Source organism: Phycodurus eques, chromosome 1, assembly GCF_024500275.1.
Source record: "Phycodurus eques isolate BA_2022a chromosome 1, UOR_Pequ_1.1, whole genome shotgun sequence".
In the NCBI taxonomy this organism is placed as follows: domain Eukaryota; kingdom Metazoa; phylum Chordata; class Actinopteri; order Syngnathiformes; family Syngnathidae; genus Phycodurus; species Phycodurus eques.
In genome coordinates this window covers 40,051,103-40,070,116 of record NC_084525.1, presented here as the reverse complement: position 1 = coordinate 40,070,116, position 19,014 = coordinate 40,051,103, and the positions used below count along the sequence as shown (strand labels likewise).

The following is a 19,014-nucleotide window of genomic DNA, read 5'->3' as shown; positions in this document are numbered from 1 at the left end:
TGTGGCACATTATGAAGTGTAAAATACTACAACGGAGACCCCGGACTGTTGAACAGCTGAAGCTGTACATCAAGCAAGAATGGGAAAGAATTCCACCTACAAAGCTTGTCCTCAGTTCCCAAACATTTATTGAATGCTGTTAAAAGAAAAGGTGATATAAGACAGTGGTAAACATGACCCTGTCCCAGCTTTTTTGTAACGTGTTGCAGCCATAAAATTCTAAGTAAATTATTATTTGCTAAAAACAATAAAGTTTATCAGTTTGAACATTAAATATCTTGTCTTTGTAGTTTATTCAATTAAATATAGGTCAAACATGATTTCCAAATAATTGTATTCTGTTTTTAGTTATGTTTAACTCAAGGTCCCAACTTCATCGGAATTGGGGTTGTATTTTTAAACATTAATAACCTAAATTCGAGAGGAGCGCTCTTCTCAAATCACCCAAAACACAACACTGGCATTCGTAATGCCGATGCCACCACAAAGTTAGTTTTATCTCCTTATATAAAATGAAACCCAGAGCATGTTGCGCCAACAACCCTCAAAAACACTTCCTGTTCTCAGCTATGGTGTGTCCTAAATTAAAGAGATCAAAGAGATGGTGGTGTTTGGGGGGCATCTGATGAGCAACGCAAGTTTATAAGCTGAGGAAAAAAAGTCAAAGAGACTAATTTTTATGACAACTGGGATAGGCTTCAGCACGCCCACGACCCTAGTGAGGATAAGCGGAACGGAAGATGAATGAATGAATGAATAATTTTTATGCTTGGAAAAAATTTATATGACAAACAAATTTAACTTTGCTCATTTTAGAACCACCCAATCATTCCCAATCTGCACGCTGATGTTGCATTTACACAAATTCATTTTGCAGAGATAACAGCATTGACTCTTCATTTTAGTGAACTGATGCACAAAGTGTACATGTTCTGTTGCTGCGTCACATTTGGGTCAAGCGATCAGCCGCAAGGCGGTCACTAACACCACTAAAACTGTTTTCATGTGAGGGGTGTCCATAAAAAACATAACAAAAAAAAACCCGGCTGGCTCATAGAAGCCATTGGCTTGGATGCAGATTTGTGTAAGTGTGTGTGAGTGTATTTGTGTGGGAGGAGTGTGCACCAAAAGGTCAGGTATCCACCCACATTCTCCCTCGAAAGGAAGCGAACAGAGGAGAGCTGGGTTCGAGTGTGGGTGTCATTTGCTAAAATACAGTAAACGCAACGACTTAATGCTTTTCAAACTTCTTTATTTGCAATGCATTATTGCCAAAGCGTCGTCATGAGTTGACGGGGAAATGACATTTGACATTTGTTATACAAACACAATAGAAATACCACCTGACATATCGATTCAATATAAACACAACACTATTTTAATGAAAGCAACAAGGGTTAACATCTAAAAGGTCTTTCTTGCTTGCCTGGAATTAATGTAGAATTTATAATGATCATAAAGATCCTCCAGTTAACTTGACGCTCAAAAAAATGTGGCACACTGTAAGAAAGTCTTGGAAAACGTACTAAGGTTTTGAAGCTACGTTTATAGACACTAGTGGCGTATAGGGTTATGTGACTTGTGTGTTTGTGTGTGAGTGAATATATGACAATCAGATCACTTTGCATTTACAAGGTAAATGCAAAGTGTTTACTGTACTCTGTACGACAATATGTCTCCTTGTAAATCCATTCAATCACGACATAATTGAAAAGCCCTTCAAAAAGCCCTTGAAAAAGGATGAATGACAGTAATGAAGATGATTATGATTACAATGCCATCTTTTAGTGCAACGTCTTGCAGTGTGATCACTAAGTAAAACCACCCAAACTTACTTTTAACATCACGTCACATTTCGCAGTAAAAAAAAACCCAAAAACAAACATCTACAACTTACTTTCTGCTGTACATTTCACCAATCATCACCTTCCTAATGGCAATTTAGTTCAGGACGGGTCTGTAATCTCAAAGCACCAAATGGACGAAACAGTGGAACAATGAAAAAGTAAGTTACAATGAAAAAAAAACAAAAACACAAAGAGCATGTTTCAGACAGTAGTAGTAATAATAATAATAATAATAATAATAATAATCCATCCATCCATTTTCTGTACCACTTATCCTCACTACGGTCATAATAATAATAATAATTAAATAAATGATGAAAACAATTACCCGCCACGTATATTTTAAGAGTCTGTGAGATTGACAGTTTGGGAAGGAAGTGCCACATGACCTGCTGTGCAATGACAGACATTATAATTTCACCTCGATTTGACTAATTTGTGGCAATAAAGGCGGCATGGTGGACGACTGGTGAGCACATCTGCCTCACAGTTCTGAGGTCCGGGTTTCCAATCCCGGCCGGGCTGTGTGGAGTTTGCACGCATAGTAGATTAATTGAAGACTCTAAATTGCTCGTGTGTGCGAATGGCTGTTTGTTTATATGAGCCCTGCGATTGACTGGCGACCAGTTCATGGTGTACCACGCCTCTCGTCTGAAGATAGCTGGGATAGGCTCCAGCACGCCCGCGACCCTAGTTAGGAGAAGCGGTAACGAAAATTGATGGATGGATGTGGCAATAAAAAGAAATACAAAACATTAAATGGTGATTAGGATGGTGGTACTTGGGGTGCTAAGTTTTGTTTCAGGTGGTACTTGGTGTAAAAAGCTTGAGAACCACTCCTCCACGTAGTCTGCAGTGGCCCCTTCCCACTCGGCCTAAGCATATTACTAAACTGAGGAAAATAAACTACAGGATTCCCTCAGTAGCAGCGAAGGAACTCAAAAGTCTTTAATAATGATATACAAGACAGAGAGTTACAGTATATTGCCTGGTAGATATTTGCATATGGCACTACAATATATCGACATCTCTACACTCTATCATAACTATTGATGGCAAGTGAGAAGAATTTAGCTATTCTGATTCCATGAGCAATATTACAATACTGGGGAAAGAAAAGTAGGTGACCTACTTCTCAAAGGATGTAAAGATACTAAAAAGCTCAGTGCAGGTTTTGCTTGATATCTGCCACCAATTATAGATTGTTTTCCACTGGATAAGTTTCCCAATATTCCACCCACTTGGGCTACGGACATTTGGGAATATTTACAGTGCACCTTCTCCATTGAACTTGATTAAAAACAAATTCAGAAATACAAAAAAATATTTTTTTGGGAAAAAAGAACATTTGACCTGGTTTTGAAAAATACTTTTCCCAGTTCCCACCATAATAGAAACCCTCTTTTTACAAAAGGCCACATCCAGAGAGGAGTCAGGGGATCCTCTCAAGAGACCGCCGAGAGAGGTGAGCGTCAGAGTGGCCCGCAGTGACGGCCGGTTGTCAACACTTTTTTTTTTCTCCTCCTTGCTCTTCCATCATTCTCACCGTGACGTGAGCCCAATCACGGCAGAGAACGGGGCGATTTAAGCGGCCGAGCGGCGGTCACAGCACCGGTTATTTTATTTTCCCTCTGTCCTCCTCTCACTCCCCACTTTCTTCCTCCATCACATCGTCTGACTCATACTCTAGAATGAGGGGCATTTTTTTTCCTGAGATGAATCGATAAGGGCGCCACGGTGGCCGACTGGTTAGAGCGTCAGCCTCACAGTTCTGAGGAGCTGGGTTATATCCCCGCCCCCGCCTTTGTGGAGTTTGCATGTTCTCCCCGTGCCTGTGTGGGTTTTCTCCGGGCACTCCGGTTTCCTCCCATCTCCCACAAACATGCATGGTAGGTTAATTGAAAACTCTAAATTGCCCGTAGATGTGAATGTGAGTGCGAATGGTTGTTTGTTTGTGCACGCCCGCAACCCTAGTGAGGAGAAGCGGCTCAGAAAATGGATGGATGGATGAATCGATAAGTGGAATTGTCGGGCAAGCTAACAAATGACTCCGAGGAATCGAATTACTGTGAACCTAAAAAAAGAACTGATTTTGAATTCCATCCGTAATCATAACGATGAAAACAAGATCAATTTCAGTAATATCTATAATGAGCCTCCTTACCGTCCTTATTCATACTTTTAACCCATCTGAATATTTTATGTCCTGCTGCTTGCTTCTTGTTCAACTGCTTAACCCAATCGCCAATCAATCAATCCATACAAGCAGTAACTATTAAACAACATATGAAACCTTGACTGAATAACCACTGGTATGTTTTAGCTAAAGTAACAGACCGTTGTGAGGCTTAAGAGCCCATTAGGCTGACGTATAAGGATCACGACATTGGTACAAGAGTTGACAAGAAGAAGAAATCCAATTCATTTGTAGTGCAGTATTATATCAGTTAACTGCCAAGCAGAATAGTCAGTGTATTCTTGCAATACACATTACACAACGTGTATATTGAGCATTTCCTGAAAGTGAAAAAGCAAGATGTGCCTGAACTGTGTTGCCAAACAGCTCAAGGCTGAGTTTCTCTTATCTTGCCTCTGTTGTATTTTGACCTCAGGTGCACAACAGCCTTGTTCTTCTTTGTTTGCTTCCACTGTGAAATTGATTAACAATAGGCATTAATTGCAGCCAAGTTTTGGGGAGAAACACATTGTCTCTTGTCCAGGAGGGGAGCTTTCTTTAAAAATCGACAGAGAAGGAACTAATAAAACATGCGAAACAAATTGCAATCAAAGTGAACATTCATTCATTTATAAGTTGTTATGCCCTCAAAGTTAAAACATACATTTCCCAACTACCAAAAGATACATTGCAAATAATCTTTATTTATAACTGCTTTCAATACAAATGAGTGGGTGAGTGTGGTCAGGTGAATGAAGTAAATCAATAAATGAAGTGTACAGTACAGAAAATGAATGAATGAATGATAACCAAATTGAATCTGCTCATGAGGCTTCTCTAAGAAGTCCAATTAATCAATCAGTGAAACGTTTTTTTTCTTTGCAGGGATGCAAGTAAATAAGTATAATTTGAACTCTTAATTGAAACACGAATTGCTTTATGATTGTTCCAAACTAGTTCATTAAAAATTTCATGGATAATAATAATTATACATTTTGCATTAAAAATATATTTTCAATAAATGACTTGTATATTATGTTGTATTAACCATTACAGTAACATAAAAACATATTTAAGTATAACTAATGCGGTGAGCTTCAGGGAGCTGCAACATAAACCACATATTTTGTGGTGGTTTAATAAAATTGTTAAACACTGTACACATTGCTCCACGAAGCTCTCAAGTGGTCTGCTATACTGTTGCATGGTCACTTTGACACACTCGTTTCACTGTTGCAGGCACAATTCACCACAGGAAGAAAAATAGTACTTGTGTCTCCATAGCAACTACATTAGTTTGAGTGCAATGTAACGAAGTCATCCAGCAATAAGGATCAGAGTAGTTTGCTGATGCATGTCTTTTGGCTGTCAATCAAAACCATGTCAACCCATCCAAACCAACAAATATACAGTAGGAGAACAGAAAGTATGTTTCCCAACACAAGAAGTACACTTCATAAAGCTGATTTTGTATAAATGTAGCATCAATAATACATCCCATTCTGCAACATGGTTTTAAAAATCCTTTCAGGTCTAAATTAATGGTTAAGCGTGAGCAGGTGAATTGTTTCTCTGAATGAAATGCTCTGACTGTCGACGGGCACAAAGGCTGCTGAGATGATGACATACTAGAACTATGAGCTCCCACTGGATTGAATTATCTGCTTCCCAATTTGTGGGAACAATTTTGGGAAGCACATTTTCCTTTCCAGCAGGACTGAGCCCCAGTAAACAAAGCAAGGTCCATGAAGGCATGCTTGGATTAACTGGAAAGCCCTGACCTTAACATTTCCAAACACCTTTTGGGTTGAACAAAAGAACAGAGATGACATTTGAGCCAGGCCCTCTCATCCAACATAACTGACCTCTGACATCACAAATATAATATAATGGACACAAAAGGAAACAATCTTAAAATCATGTAAAAAAAAAAAAAAAGATCCCACAAGTCTTGTGACAACACTGGGAGCTGCCATACCTGCAAAGGGGGCAAACTCTACATTTATCTCACACTTTCACATGTTTTCGTGAAATGGTTAGATGTCCCTATACTGTCAATGTCAGTGTTCCCCAACATTGATTGAGCCAAGGCCCCCATTTTACATAAAAAAACACCAAACAAATATAATGAAAGAATGATGATCTTGTCTGAATTTACTCACAAATTTAGTGTAAATTATGGGCCTGTTTAAATGAACACAAAGCTGATATACTCACAAAAAGCCATGACTCATTCTATTGTATAAAAGGCATCAGGTGCCTTCTGCCATCTGATGGAAGAGAATTTAATTGTTCTGCCTGTCATTATACATCGCTGGCATAGGAAGATGAACAAGGGTATTTGTAATTAATAAATACAAAATTTCAGACATAAAAATTAAATTGGATCATTTTCTGCGGCACCCCTGATGATCTCTCACGGCACCCTGGTTGGGAATTACTGGTCTTTACAGCGAGAGAGCGTGTGGGGTGACAGGGCGATGCCATGAGCAAGAACAGATGGTTGAGACTTCAGCCATTGGTTAGTGAGTCAAAAAGAATACAGTGATGAATAAAAGAGATGACTGGCGAGAGAGACAGAAAAAGGCCTGAAGTTCACTGCAGGAAACAAGACAGTCAAAATTGTTGAGACCTACAAAATAACGCCAAAGGAAAAAAAAAAAAAAAAAAAAGTGTTTGGAAACTATGCTTTGGGTGTTGCCTGTTCTGCTCTGATCTAGCATCTCTGGATCTACCTGAGGACAAAAAGGGCCTGGAGTTTTGTGTCTTTTCAGCCAGAAGGGATGGACAAGAGCTGCCCTGATTTAAATCTAGTTATTTGTTCGCAGGTCAAAACAGAAATTTGCATGTGAAAAAAAAAAGATTACACAATGAAAAACCTTTTCATACTCAGCCGCCCTTAGGAGCAGTAGGACCATCAACACAATTTACAGTAAGTGTGTCTTTACCATAGTTATTCCTTAATAATTCTTAAGTCCCCAAAGCCCCATTTGAACGCAATAAAAAAAAAGACCTATTTAAATGCATGAACAATTGCCATTAAACTGTGAAAATGAAACCAGCCCTGTGGCTGATATAAAGAGCCTAATACGTTTGCTATCAGTTCTGCACAAGCCTTACATCTTTGCAGACAGCAATTTTCTGGGCAAGCCTGGAAGGAGGAGCATGCTGTTGCCTAATTAGAATGACACAGTGACATGAAGATACTTGCATGAATGCTCAGTATTGTCTGGGATGTTTTATTGTTGAGAGGAGAGTCAGGGGTGACATGTTGCGGCTATCCCTGCAAAGCCACCAAGCCCTGCCTCCACACTTTCATCTCACACTAAGAATTGGGACAACAAATTATATGATTTTGACCACGTTGTTGTCGTCGTCGTTGTTTTAGAACTATTTACTAAAGTCCAAAAGGGACATTGGATAGGACTATGTAGTAGTCTAACACTGGAAGATCTCAAAACATAATGGATGGTGCAGAGCAGTACAATGTGTTCATGCAAGTAGCAATTCAAACTGGAATTGCTTGCATTTGAAGTGTCGTCACAGATTAAACCTAAAACTCTGACATTGATTGTTTGTTTTATTATTTATTTCTGATTTCCTTTTGTGTCTATTTTGATTTATTTTTCTCTTATTTTCTAGCCTCTAGTGCTACCTCATAGAGCAAGGTGTTTGCTGTTTCGATATGCATGGGTGTTTGTTGACTTATATTCCTTTTTAAGAACTTTGTACTAAAGTGTAGAAACTAATTTGTCGAGTAAACCCAGAAAATACATGGAATATATATGACTAATTACAGTATATAGTACTGTATTACGACACTATTCAGGTCAGCTGATATTTGATTCCTGATTTATGGTGTATACATATTGTATATAAATACTTAAAAAGTACAGTGCACAGTGATACAGAATGTGAATGCTAAAATTGAAGAAAGAGATAATGCTGCAACAAACTCACAGAGCTGAGTCCATGGAGTAGATTAAAGACATTTAGAAATATCAAATTGCCAATCCTGCAGTGAGTAAAAATATGATTGCATTTGTACAGTATGTGCAACAAATCTTAAAAACAGATTTGCTCTCCAAACATTTGTGCCATTTGGCAACCCTTGCAAACTAATTCTTTGCTGCTTCAGCTCTCTGGCTGGACATCAGAGACCGCTCTATCACTAAATCTCATACAAAGCGACACAGCTGCACATGCATAATCTGAGGTTGGCCAGGAGACCAATGCAAAAGCAAAGAGATCCTCTTTCAAGGTCACACTCCAGGCGCCGAAGAAGCATCTTGGTCCAAGATGGATGACCAGCCACACGCATAATAGGAAGGAAACCATCATGTTCATGGTTCATGGATGCACAACAATTTCCTCAAACTCAACTGGGATAAATCGGACATGATTATCATCGGCCCCAACACCCTCACCAAAGACAACCACAATTTCCACCTTATCATCGATAACTCCATCCTGTCTCCCTCAACACACATTCCCAACCTTGGTGTAATTGTCGACACCAACCTCTCTTGCGACCACCACGTCAAACACATCACCAGAACTGTCATTTTTTTTTACCTAAAAAACATAGCTCGTCTTCGTTCACCGCTTTCCTTCCCTGCTGCCGAAACCCTCATCCACACTTTTATCACTTCAAGGCTCGATTACTGCAACAGCATTGTCTACGGTTCATCATCCATAGTACATTCAAAATTCTGCCACATGCCTCCTCACTCACACCTGCTTCTATGACCACGTTATTCCTGTGCTTCAAAACTCTACTGGCTTCCTGTCCCCCAACGCACCAAAGTCCTTCTCTTCACCTAAAAAGCCCTCCAAAACCTGGCACAGTCACACCTGCTTCACCACCTCTGTCCTTCCCGCCCCCTCCATTCCTCTGATGCAAACCTACTTTCCCTAACACTCAGTACCAAGCACCAAACCTGGGGCGACAGAGCCTTCTTTGAGTGTCGAGAAAAGCACTTCATAAATAAAAATAAAAATAGGTTTTTATTATGGTCCTTAGTAGTATGAGCTCTCAGAGGGCTGTGTAATCATCCATCCATCAATCCATTAGCTACACTGCTTATTCTGTTCAGGCTCATAGGCAGAAGGAGCTTGTACGCTAGATGACTTCGGACAAAAGGTGGACTCCACCCTAGACTGGTTGCCAGTCAATTGCAAGGCAAGTGTAGACAACGACAACGATTCCCAATCACATTCACATCATCACTCAGTGAAAACTGAACCCACCCTGCTTGCACAGAAGTCAAGTGAGTGAACCACCACACCATCAGTGACTGTCTTTGCGATCCATCCACTCAAAAGTGAAATGTCTCAATCAAGCATTTTGTGAGTTAAGCAAATGAGTGATGGGAAGTCATTGCACAACTGTAGAATCTCATGAGATCTAATGAAAAAGCAGTATGAAATAGTCTGCATTTATTATACTCCTCTTTGATTGACACTAATGAGGAATTCATAAACCAATATGTTAATTACTGTAGTTGTAGTTTGCAGTGGAGTATAACTACACTGCGTCACACTATAGATGCAGTATTTCTAATATATTTGTATCAGTTTCACACCTTTCTGAAAGAGACTTTCACAATTATGTTTGTAAATGATTATTGGGGAGATAATGCTTGTAAGGGATCTCATTTATTGTATTCTATTTCGTTAATCTTTATTTAACCAGGAAAGGCAATTGAGAAAAGATTCTCATTTGCAATGCCGACCTGGTTGCAGACAGCAGAGTAAAACACGACAAAATATATATAAATAAATCCATACAGTATACAACAAACTGTACAATGTCATATATTACATATTTACATAATACATTACATTACAGCATAGTATATGATGAACAAAAGGTTCATAACAGGCTAAAAACAGGTGGCACAGTGATGTACAGCATACCTCTACATTTCAGGCATATTAACTCGACTTTACACGGATTTGATTGGGTTGATCGGTATCGGCCGATATTTAGCATTTTAGCTGATCGGCCGGCTCCGCAAAAGACATTTATTTGAATCCAAAAGCTAGTTTATTTTTAGCCTTGTTGCGTGTCTTTTGACGTAGTCCTGTAAATATCTGACAGCCAATGATGTTCTTTATAAAAAAATAAATAAAAAAACATTTAAAAAACGTCGGCGGTGTGGGACAGACAACACGTAATCAGACTACAAGACAAATTTGTCAGACAACTGCAATAAAATCTTGTATTCCGATACCACCGCATAACCGTTTTTTAAACGATCATTGGGCTTTATCTTGTCAACTCAAATGCGACCGGATACATTCGTTACCATGGCGACGACAACAAGAGTGGATTGTGCCGACTGAATTATAAAGACAAAATGGGGGAAAACGAGTTTTGGTGGTCACCGGTGCTTAGGACAGGAGAGGACGTTCGTTTAAGCTTTGCTTGAGGTATGTTACCGTACTTTTAATACGATACGGCTCGCAAGTAGCCAATAAAATGTTATGTAGCCTAGCAAGCTAGTGTTAGCATGAACGGTTGGACGTAAACATGCCGCCGTTCTGTCAAATCATGCTCTAACGTTTCGGTGTGGGTGAAGTAATTTAATTAAAAATAAAGTAATTTAATTACAGTAAGTTAGCACCGATTATTTCTGTCATGTTGTAATGTTAGTTTGACCTGACTGATTAGAATACACGATCTGACTAGAGCAGTGATTTCCAACCTTTATGGAGCCAAGGAACATATTTTACAATTGAAAAATCTCACGGCACACCAACAAACAAAAATGTCACAAAAAGTGGATACATTAATTACTGTATTTACTTCCTGCCATCTAATAGAAGACCCATTGCAATATTAGTCTTTCGAACTGCGAGAGGACTCTGCATCTTTTTGGACAATTGTCAAAAAAAGAAAATATAAAAAAATGTACCGGATACCAGATAACTAGCAACCCTTTATTGCTCATTGACTGTTTTTTGTCAATGTCTTTATGTCACAAAAGTGTTCTCTGTCAATTGACTGTCTGTTGTCGTACTAGAGCGGCTCCAACTACCGGAGACAAATTCCTTGTGTGTTTTTTGGACATACTTGGCAAATAAAGATGATTCTGAGTCTGATTCTGATTCATTTGTTCTGTCTGTCACTATGCCTCACTGGCATAAATAGAGTAACAAAGATACATTATTTATTGTAAATATAATTTTTTCTATTTATTTCTATTTAAATAGAAATGTGTGTTCGCTATTTGCTGGCAAGTGTAGCAAAATTACTTACTTTTGTTATATAAAATAAAATACATCTGTCGGTTTAGTAAGAACCCTGAAATCTGTGGCCAACAAAGACGATAATACTAACAGGTGAACGATGTACGAATATAAAAAGTTTGTGCATTGTGAATGAAAAACTTAAGTCTGGCAAACACTCATCCAAGCGCAATAAATGTTTTGTGATCAAATTAATGTCACAATAGTATCGAAAAAAAAAAATATAATTTTCAATTACAAAATATTTGTGTTCATATTCTTCCCATTCTTTTTGCTTGAATGTGTACGCCACTTTCACATTTCAATCTTTTTCTTTTTGGGCTGACATAAAACAATGCCGGTGGTTTTAGAGAAAAGAAATGGAGCAGCATTCAAAAGCTGATAGTGATTGTCATGACTTGCTGACCTTACTATATTTGTGGTATTTATCTGAACCATGATCGATTGCATATGTCGAGCTTTCTGCCACATTCCACAGGACATTGTCAACGGGAGGCACAACAAATTAATAAGAATCGGTATAGATTGAAAAAAATGTAGCTTCAATCAATCCAAGATGCCAAACATGGTATTGTCAAATCAAGACAGCTGCTGAGAGTGTCTGGGGATGATGTGATCATCACTGACATTGACAAAGTCAAGAAAAGGTTACGCAAGTAAAAAGTCTACACGGCTTCCGTGAGCTTGGTACAAATTCTGTCTTTTACAACCCCTCATTTGCGCCACACAAATCCCATGTCCGTTGCTGTTTGACGATAAAATTATGACATGCAATACCGATTTGCTCCTGTCAAGTAGCTGGCGGTCATTAACAAGTAGGTTCCACCTCGTACTTGGCACACACAATTCCCCCCCCCCTAATGTCGATATTTGATATGACTCGATATTTATTGGATTAAAGTTGATAAATGTATAAATAAAACCAATCCATACCAAATTTATTTCCTTAATAAAGCAGAAGGTTTATTTGAAAATTATAAATTTCACACCAAAATGTATTATTTTTACCTTTTTTTTTTTTTTTTTTTTTTAACTTAAAATTGGATTGGTATGACTGCAAAGCTGACAACCTATAGAAATTTACTTCCATAACGATTTCTCTCATCTGACTTTCCTTTTTTTTTCTTATATCAAAAACATTACTGCGGGACAGTTATTGCAGTATATTATGTAAGAGGATAAAATAATCTGCAAATGTCTGGCAACCAGTTCAGGGTGTACCCCGCCTCCTGCCCGATGATAGCTGGGATAGGCTCCAGCACGCCCGCCACCCTAGTGAGGAGAAGCGGCTCAGAAAATGGATGGATGGATGGATGAATAAAATAATTCTGCATACTGTTCTATTGTATAACATAATCATCACACTGTCGTAAGACTCTCATTGAAAGATCGCCAATGCGCTTTATCACTTGCTGTATGACGGCTGTTCGCGTAAAACAAAATGGAACTTATTTCTTGGACTGATCATTGACTCCCTATACGAGCTTTTCAACAATAGAACGCAAACAAAATGACAGACCCTACTGATACCATCATTTATGAAACACTTAATCATAACAATATAAATATAAAATATATATTTTTTAAAGAACTTTGCAACTATTAGCAATTTGATGCAAGAGTAATCTGTGCCTGTTTATCAAGTGCCATATTTTACCCATGTAAGCAAGAAATGTACCCCCCCCCCAAAAAAAAAAGGCTCCACCATGACCCATTTTCTCTCTTGCAATGGCTCAGTATGTTCCAGTAAGGCATTCAGCTAGAATTTTCCCAGGAGCTCCTGAAAGAAAAAAATGCGTTCTAAGGCAGTCACAGGAGGTGTAATCAAGCTTGCCATGGTTCCTCATGAAAGGCACTGAGATTAAGTGTCGATTCATTACATTCGAGCAATAATAAGGCGCCCCACTGGTGCATGAGCATGTTGGATTTGATGAGTGTAAATACAATTTATCCACTGGTTGGTAAACTTACAATTCCTACAAGCACATGTACACCATATGCCTTATGAAAAAAACAACAACCACAATTCCATAGTTAAGTAGAACAGGGCCTAGTTCTTCATCGTGGAGATGGGTGGTGTGAGGATTGGCTAATCAAAAAAACTGAAACAATGCCATTATAATGAGCGGGCATATGCTGTGAGTATGACACCATATGCAATGTCGGCAAGACACAACCAATGCACCGGTTCCAGCATGCAATGTGATTCTTTACCTAGTGCCATCTCGATGGCGCTGGTCTGGCTCTCTGATGGGGAGAGGATTTTGGGCGGCTTGTCGGTCAAAGGAGCTGCGGGAAAGACAAACAGAGAGGGGACCTTTAATAATTTAATTGCGAAACCTTGACAATACAGACAAAAGGAAGGTAAGTCCAATGTACAGTGTAACAGCTGTCTGAATCAAGAAGTAAATTATTTCTCAAGGAAATTATAAAACAAAACAAAAAAACATGTACCGGGCTAACTATATTTGAAACATTTAAGATGCACAGATAAAAAAAAAGTGTTTTCTTAGAAAAATTACCACCTGGCTTAGTGGAGGACAGACAGTGGCTTAGTAACAGAGGATATGCACTCAGAGGCTCCTCGTGCTAATGAATCCCTGCTGGCGAGACCCGGTAGGTTTTCCATTATGCACACTTGGAAAAGCAAAAAGTGTTTTCAAATGACTGGTGGCATGATTGGTGCTGGATGGGTAGAAATGAATAGATGGACAGGACAGACGTTTTTGAGGTGTACACCTGGATACATCCGGATACATAGGAAGCTAGTTTTGGAAAAAGACGAGTCACAAATCCAAATACGGTCACCGGTCAACATGCTCGTTGTTGAGATGACTGGGGGTGGAGGAAGGAGAAACTGCTTTAGTGAATTCATTAATGACAAATTCAGAACTAATGCAAAACAAATTAAAGGAAGAAAAGCAAATTATGCACTTGCTTGTGCTTGGCGTGCTTCTGTGCTGTGTGAAGAAATCTCATTACCTTGATTACACCTTTCCCCACAAAGTGTGCTGCGATTATTTGTTTCATTGTGACACTGCATGAAGAAGCTCGAACAGCAAACAATGCCGTATTTAAAGGCAAGACCGCGCATAAACCGAGATGTCACGTCGTGTACACGGAGCCATAAAATCCAGCTTGCAAAATATGAAATACATTCCGATTTTGCAAAAGATAAAATTTCTCCTGAAAGTGGCACCAAATCATAATGGTGCAATTTCTGATTTAGTGAGACTCTGCCATGTTGGAAGGCACACAAACACACACATTTCTTCACAGAAAATTCTAATTCTGTAGTGGGTTATGATGAGTGGGAGCGGGCTGGCTTGTCGCTAAGGGGCACCAAACACATCCAGCCTGGCCTGCTTCGCAACTCACTTATTGCACGTGCACACAAACTCACGGAGAAACTGATGTTGTTATCACCTGGGGAAAACAACCATGTGATCACATGATAATAGATGGATCGAGGAGGGTTGGGAGTGGTGAGAGGTTGATGCAAGCGAAAAAATAGCTTGTTCTCTCCCATTAACTCTCACATCACTTTCCTTCCCTCCTCCTTTTTGCTGTCTTACGCTCAGTCCGTCTCTTCCTGCAGCTCCCTGGGGTGACACGAAGCAAGATGAAAACCGAGGGGAAAAGAGGAGGGGGATGGGTAGTTGCACTGCGCTGTTCACACTTCATTAAAGACCACTTCTGCAGATGAAGAGCAGGAGTTTGTGTGCGCGTATGTAGGAGAGAAAAGAGCAGTTTTTGGAAGCAAACTTTGTTATTGGAGGTGTATGGTCACCGTTTTGCATGGAATTCCATTCCATCAGTTATTCCTTCTTCTGCACAGACTGATGGGGAAATCTGCTTGATATATTCATATTGTACCTGCTTAACAGGATTTGTGGACCCTACATGCATTTGAAGTGTGTGAGCCTGCCTTCAGATTCAACAATTTCTGTTATGATTGTAGTTCTAACAGTGCATCGGTGCTGGTTTTTGTTTTTATTTTATTGTTTTTCTGTCTCCGAGCTGAGTGTGGATGGGCGTGGCATCATGTGCATATCTGAGGACTATGGACAAATAAAGATGATTCTGATTCTGATGACAATCCACTGGGCTCTGACTTGTCACCTTTGCCAGATCCGATGAATGTTCAGTTTGCTTTTTTGTTTCTGTATTCCTGCTCTGCACTGTCCATGTTTACTCTGGTCAACGTATTTCTCTTGTTCTTGATTTGTTGTTTGTTCTTAACTTGAGAAGTTAAGATTCCGTTTCTTCTGTGGCACTAGTTACTGCTTTCCAACACTTGTTAAATAAAAATGTTTTGTTCCTTTGTTATCCAGTGATGTCTTCCTCCTGCTGTGGCTATGTTAATCTCTTTAAGTTAGTTTTCAACTGTTTATGTTATGACAACCCCAATTCCAATGAAGTTGTGATGTTTTGTTAAACATAAATAAAAACAGAATACAATGATTTGCAAATCATGTTCAACCTATATTTAATTGAATACACTACAAAGACAAGATATCTAATGTTCAAACTGATAAACTTTATTGTTTTTAGCAAATAATCATTAACTTGGACAGGTGGAAAGAAACACAGAGAAAGTTGAGGAATGAACACCTGTTTGGAACATCCCAGAGGTGAACAGGCTAATTGGGAACAGGTGTGTGCCATGATTGGGTATAAAAGGAGCTTCCCTGAATTGCTCAGTCATTCACAAGCAAAGATGGGGCGAGGTTCACCTCTTTGTGAACAAGTGCGTGAGAAAATAGTCGAACAATTTAAGGGAAATGTTCCTCAACGTACAATTGCAAGGAATTTAGGGATTCCATCATCTACAGTCCATAATATCATCAATAGGTTCAGATAATCTGGAGAAATCACTGAGAGAAACATATGCTGCCATCCAAGCAATATCTTTTTCATTATGAAGGGTAATATATGACAACGGAGACCCCGGACTTTGAACAGCTGAAGCTGTACATCAAGCAAGAATGGGAAAGAATTCCACCTACAAAGCTTCAACAATTAGTGTCCTCAGTTTCCAAAAATTTATTGAATGTTGTTAAAAGAAAAGGTGATGTAACACAGTGGTAAACATGACCCTGTCCCAGCTTTTTTGGAATGTGTTGCAGCCATAAAATTCTAAGTTAATGATTATTTGCTAAAAACAATAAAGATTACCAGTTTGAACATTAAAGATCTTGTCTTTGTTGTGAATTCAATTAAATATAGGTTGAACATGATTTGCAAATAATTGTATTCTGTTTTTATTTATGTTCAACACAACGTCCCAACTTCATTGTAATTGGGGTTGTATATAAAAGCGTTGTGTCTTATATGTTGCTCATATGCTCTGTGGCTATAATAGAAAGCATGAACTCGGAATCCAGGACTCACAAGTTAATCAAACTGAGCTCAATACAGCAGAGCTACATGACTGACAAGCCAACATAGAGCAAATAAATGATCGCTCTGAATTTTGCCGCAACCTATATGAGCATTTGGTGACATTTCAGTCGTAGCAGAATGTGCATATTCAACTGTTGAGGCGTTACTCGAAGGTAAAGAAAATATATTGTTTTACTTGACATAGGCATAACTTATTCTGACTTACCTAAATGTTAGGCTTACTTTGCCCGTTCAGTGTTCCTCGAAATTGCTGGTGCTTTACTTAAAATTGTTTCATTGTTTCCTTCTTCTAAGGCACAGGCAGATATTAGCTTTTTCATGGAAAACAAAAAAATGTAGTCCGAAATCACAATTTTCGTATTCGAATGAAAACAAATCAAAGCACCAGTATGACACATATTTTATTCTGTCAAGCACTGCAATGCTTTTCTTTACTTCCACCGCCATTCGGACTTATTGCACATCGCTTCTGCGTATGTACGCATTGTAGCTTCACAGAGTAAGTAATAAAGTTTGTTTAAAAAAAAGCCTATATTCTTTTATAATATTATCCCATAGTTCATGTGTGATTTTTATTACTTCAATAGTTCTTTGTTCTTGTGTGACCTAGTAGCTTAATTATTTTTTTCCTCCTCTCTCAGTGGCTCTACCAGCCTCCCTTTTCTCTCAAGGACAAGGTAACCGTGTGACTAGGCCTTTTTTCCTTGACTCCCTCTCATTTCCTTTAACTGAGCGTTGCTCTTCCATGTTCCTTAGTGTCAGAAAGAGGAGCGAAGCTACTGTAAGCTTTCTGTCTGTCTCTCTCTTTGCAAAGATTTCATTATAATGACAAAAGAGAAGATTGTTTCCTGATTTAATTCCAGAACAGATATCTGAGGGGTAAGGGAGGACATCTTTCTATTTCAAGGGGATCTATCAATTATACTTCATAGTTGCATACATAACTCATAACATAAGTGTGTCAATGAATGTCTGGTGGTGACTGTAAATTAAATAACTAGCCTAAGCAAAGCAGCGTTATCAGTGCCAAGCGCGTCTTCGTTGCAAAACCTCCCAAAAAGAAACAGCAAATGTTGGATGCAGTCTGTGTGTTTGAGAGACGAAGAGTGGAATCTTGGTCAAGTGTTTGGTGAAAGTGCATTGTTTGATTGATTACAGGAAGATCTGTTGTTCGCTGTGGATACTGTATGTATCTGTGTGTGGGTGTTGTTATATAATGCTTTGTGAGCTGTTGTTGGTGGGGAAAATAAGTTGAGTTGTTAAGTTGTTTTTCCTCGTTTCTTCTTCGTCTCCAGTCATGACTTCGCGCTGCTGTGTATTTTTGTGCTGTGTTGTCTGTTCTAACCAAAACACTGCACTGCAAATTTCTCTCGCGGAGTGAAGATCAGCGCGATTAGCAGGATATAAGCCTTTTTTTTTTTTTTTTTATAAATATGTCGGCGCATGACTAACTTTTTTATGTTCAAATCTGTCTATAAACACAGATTTTTCACAACATGCATACATGGTTTGCATTGCGTCCTTGTTACGAATTGAACTTCATGCGCAATTTTCTTTTTTTTTTTTTGCTTGCTTGACAAGTCCCAGGTCAAATCCCACCTATTGGGCTACCAGCAAATGTGGTATAGGGTTAATCAGGAACTCTCTGCCGATTCAAAGCTGGACTGATTATGTCGTGAAAATTTTTACATCAAGGTCAACTGACTCAGTTCGTGGTTGGCAAGCTGTTAATTAGACAATTGTTTTGGGCCAAATTCTGTCCACTATTAACCGCTTTTTGGTTTTCGAGAATGCCTTTTTGTTTTTGTATTTTGCTAAAGTGAGCATGGGTGGGACCATGTGTCACTTTATTAAATGGAAGGGCAATGTCAGGATTGGTTTGATTTTTTTTTTTTTTTTTTTTTTTTTGTTTGTTTTTTTTTTGTTTGATTTTTTTGTTTGTTGTGCTCTCACAAGTCGCATCACACTTTGCATTATTATTATTATGCTTGACACATAAGTGATTACCACAAATCAGAGTTCATAGATTCACTTAGAGCCAATTCGACAGGCTGCAAACACAACATCTAAATTAGCAGTATCATAGTGATACATAAGATGACTGTTTTACAAACATTTCATTTTTATCATTTTGAACTCTTTATGGAACATTCACTTATCTCGTCTGAAAAATGTAATTTCTAAATTTCAAACCCCCAAACTTCAGACGAAAAATCTAGCCCCCCCCCCCATGGCAGCTATGTGGAAATGTTGCCACATTCAACATGGCTGCCACATACGCAAGTCTGTTAGTAGGCTCTAGTCATATTGGAAATCTATCACCCGGAAACA

The 19,014-nt window shown here is 38.8% G+C and overlaps 1 protein-coding gene across 9 annotated transcripts in view; it reads right to left on the bottom strand.

Annotated features, from left to right (window-relative positions):
- The window catches only part of LOC133410360 (interleukin-1 receptor accessory protein-like 1), a 234,255-nt gene that overhangs the window by 53,319 nt on the left and 161,922 nt on the right, over nucleotides 1-19,014 (bottom strand). For all 9 annotated transcript variants that reach the window (XM_061691474.1, XM_061691457.1, XM_061691448.1 and 6 more), the window contains one exon: nucleotides 13,492-13,566. In XM_061691474.1, coding sequence (XP_061547458.1) covers nucleotides 13,492-13,566 — 75 coding nt within the window. The remainder of the gene's footprint in view (nucleotides 1-13,491; nucleotides 13,567-19,014) is intronic.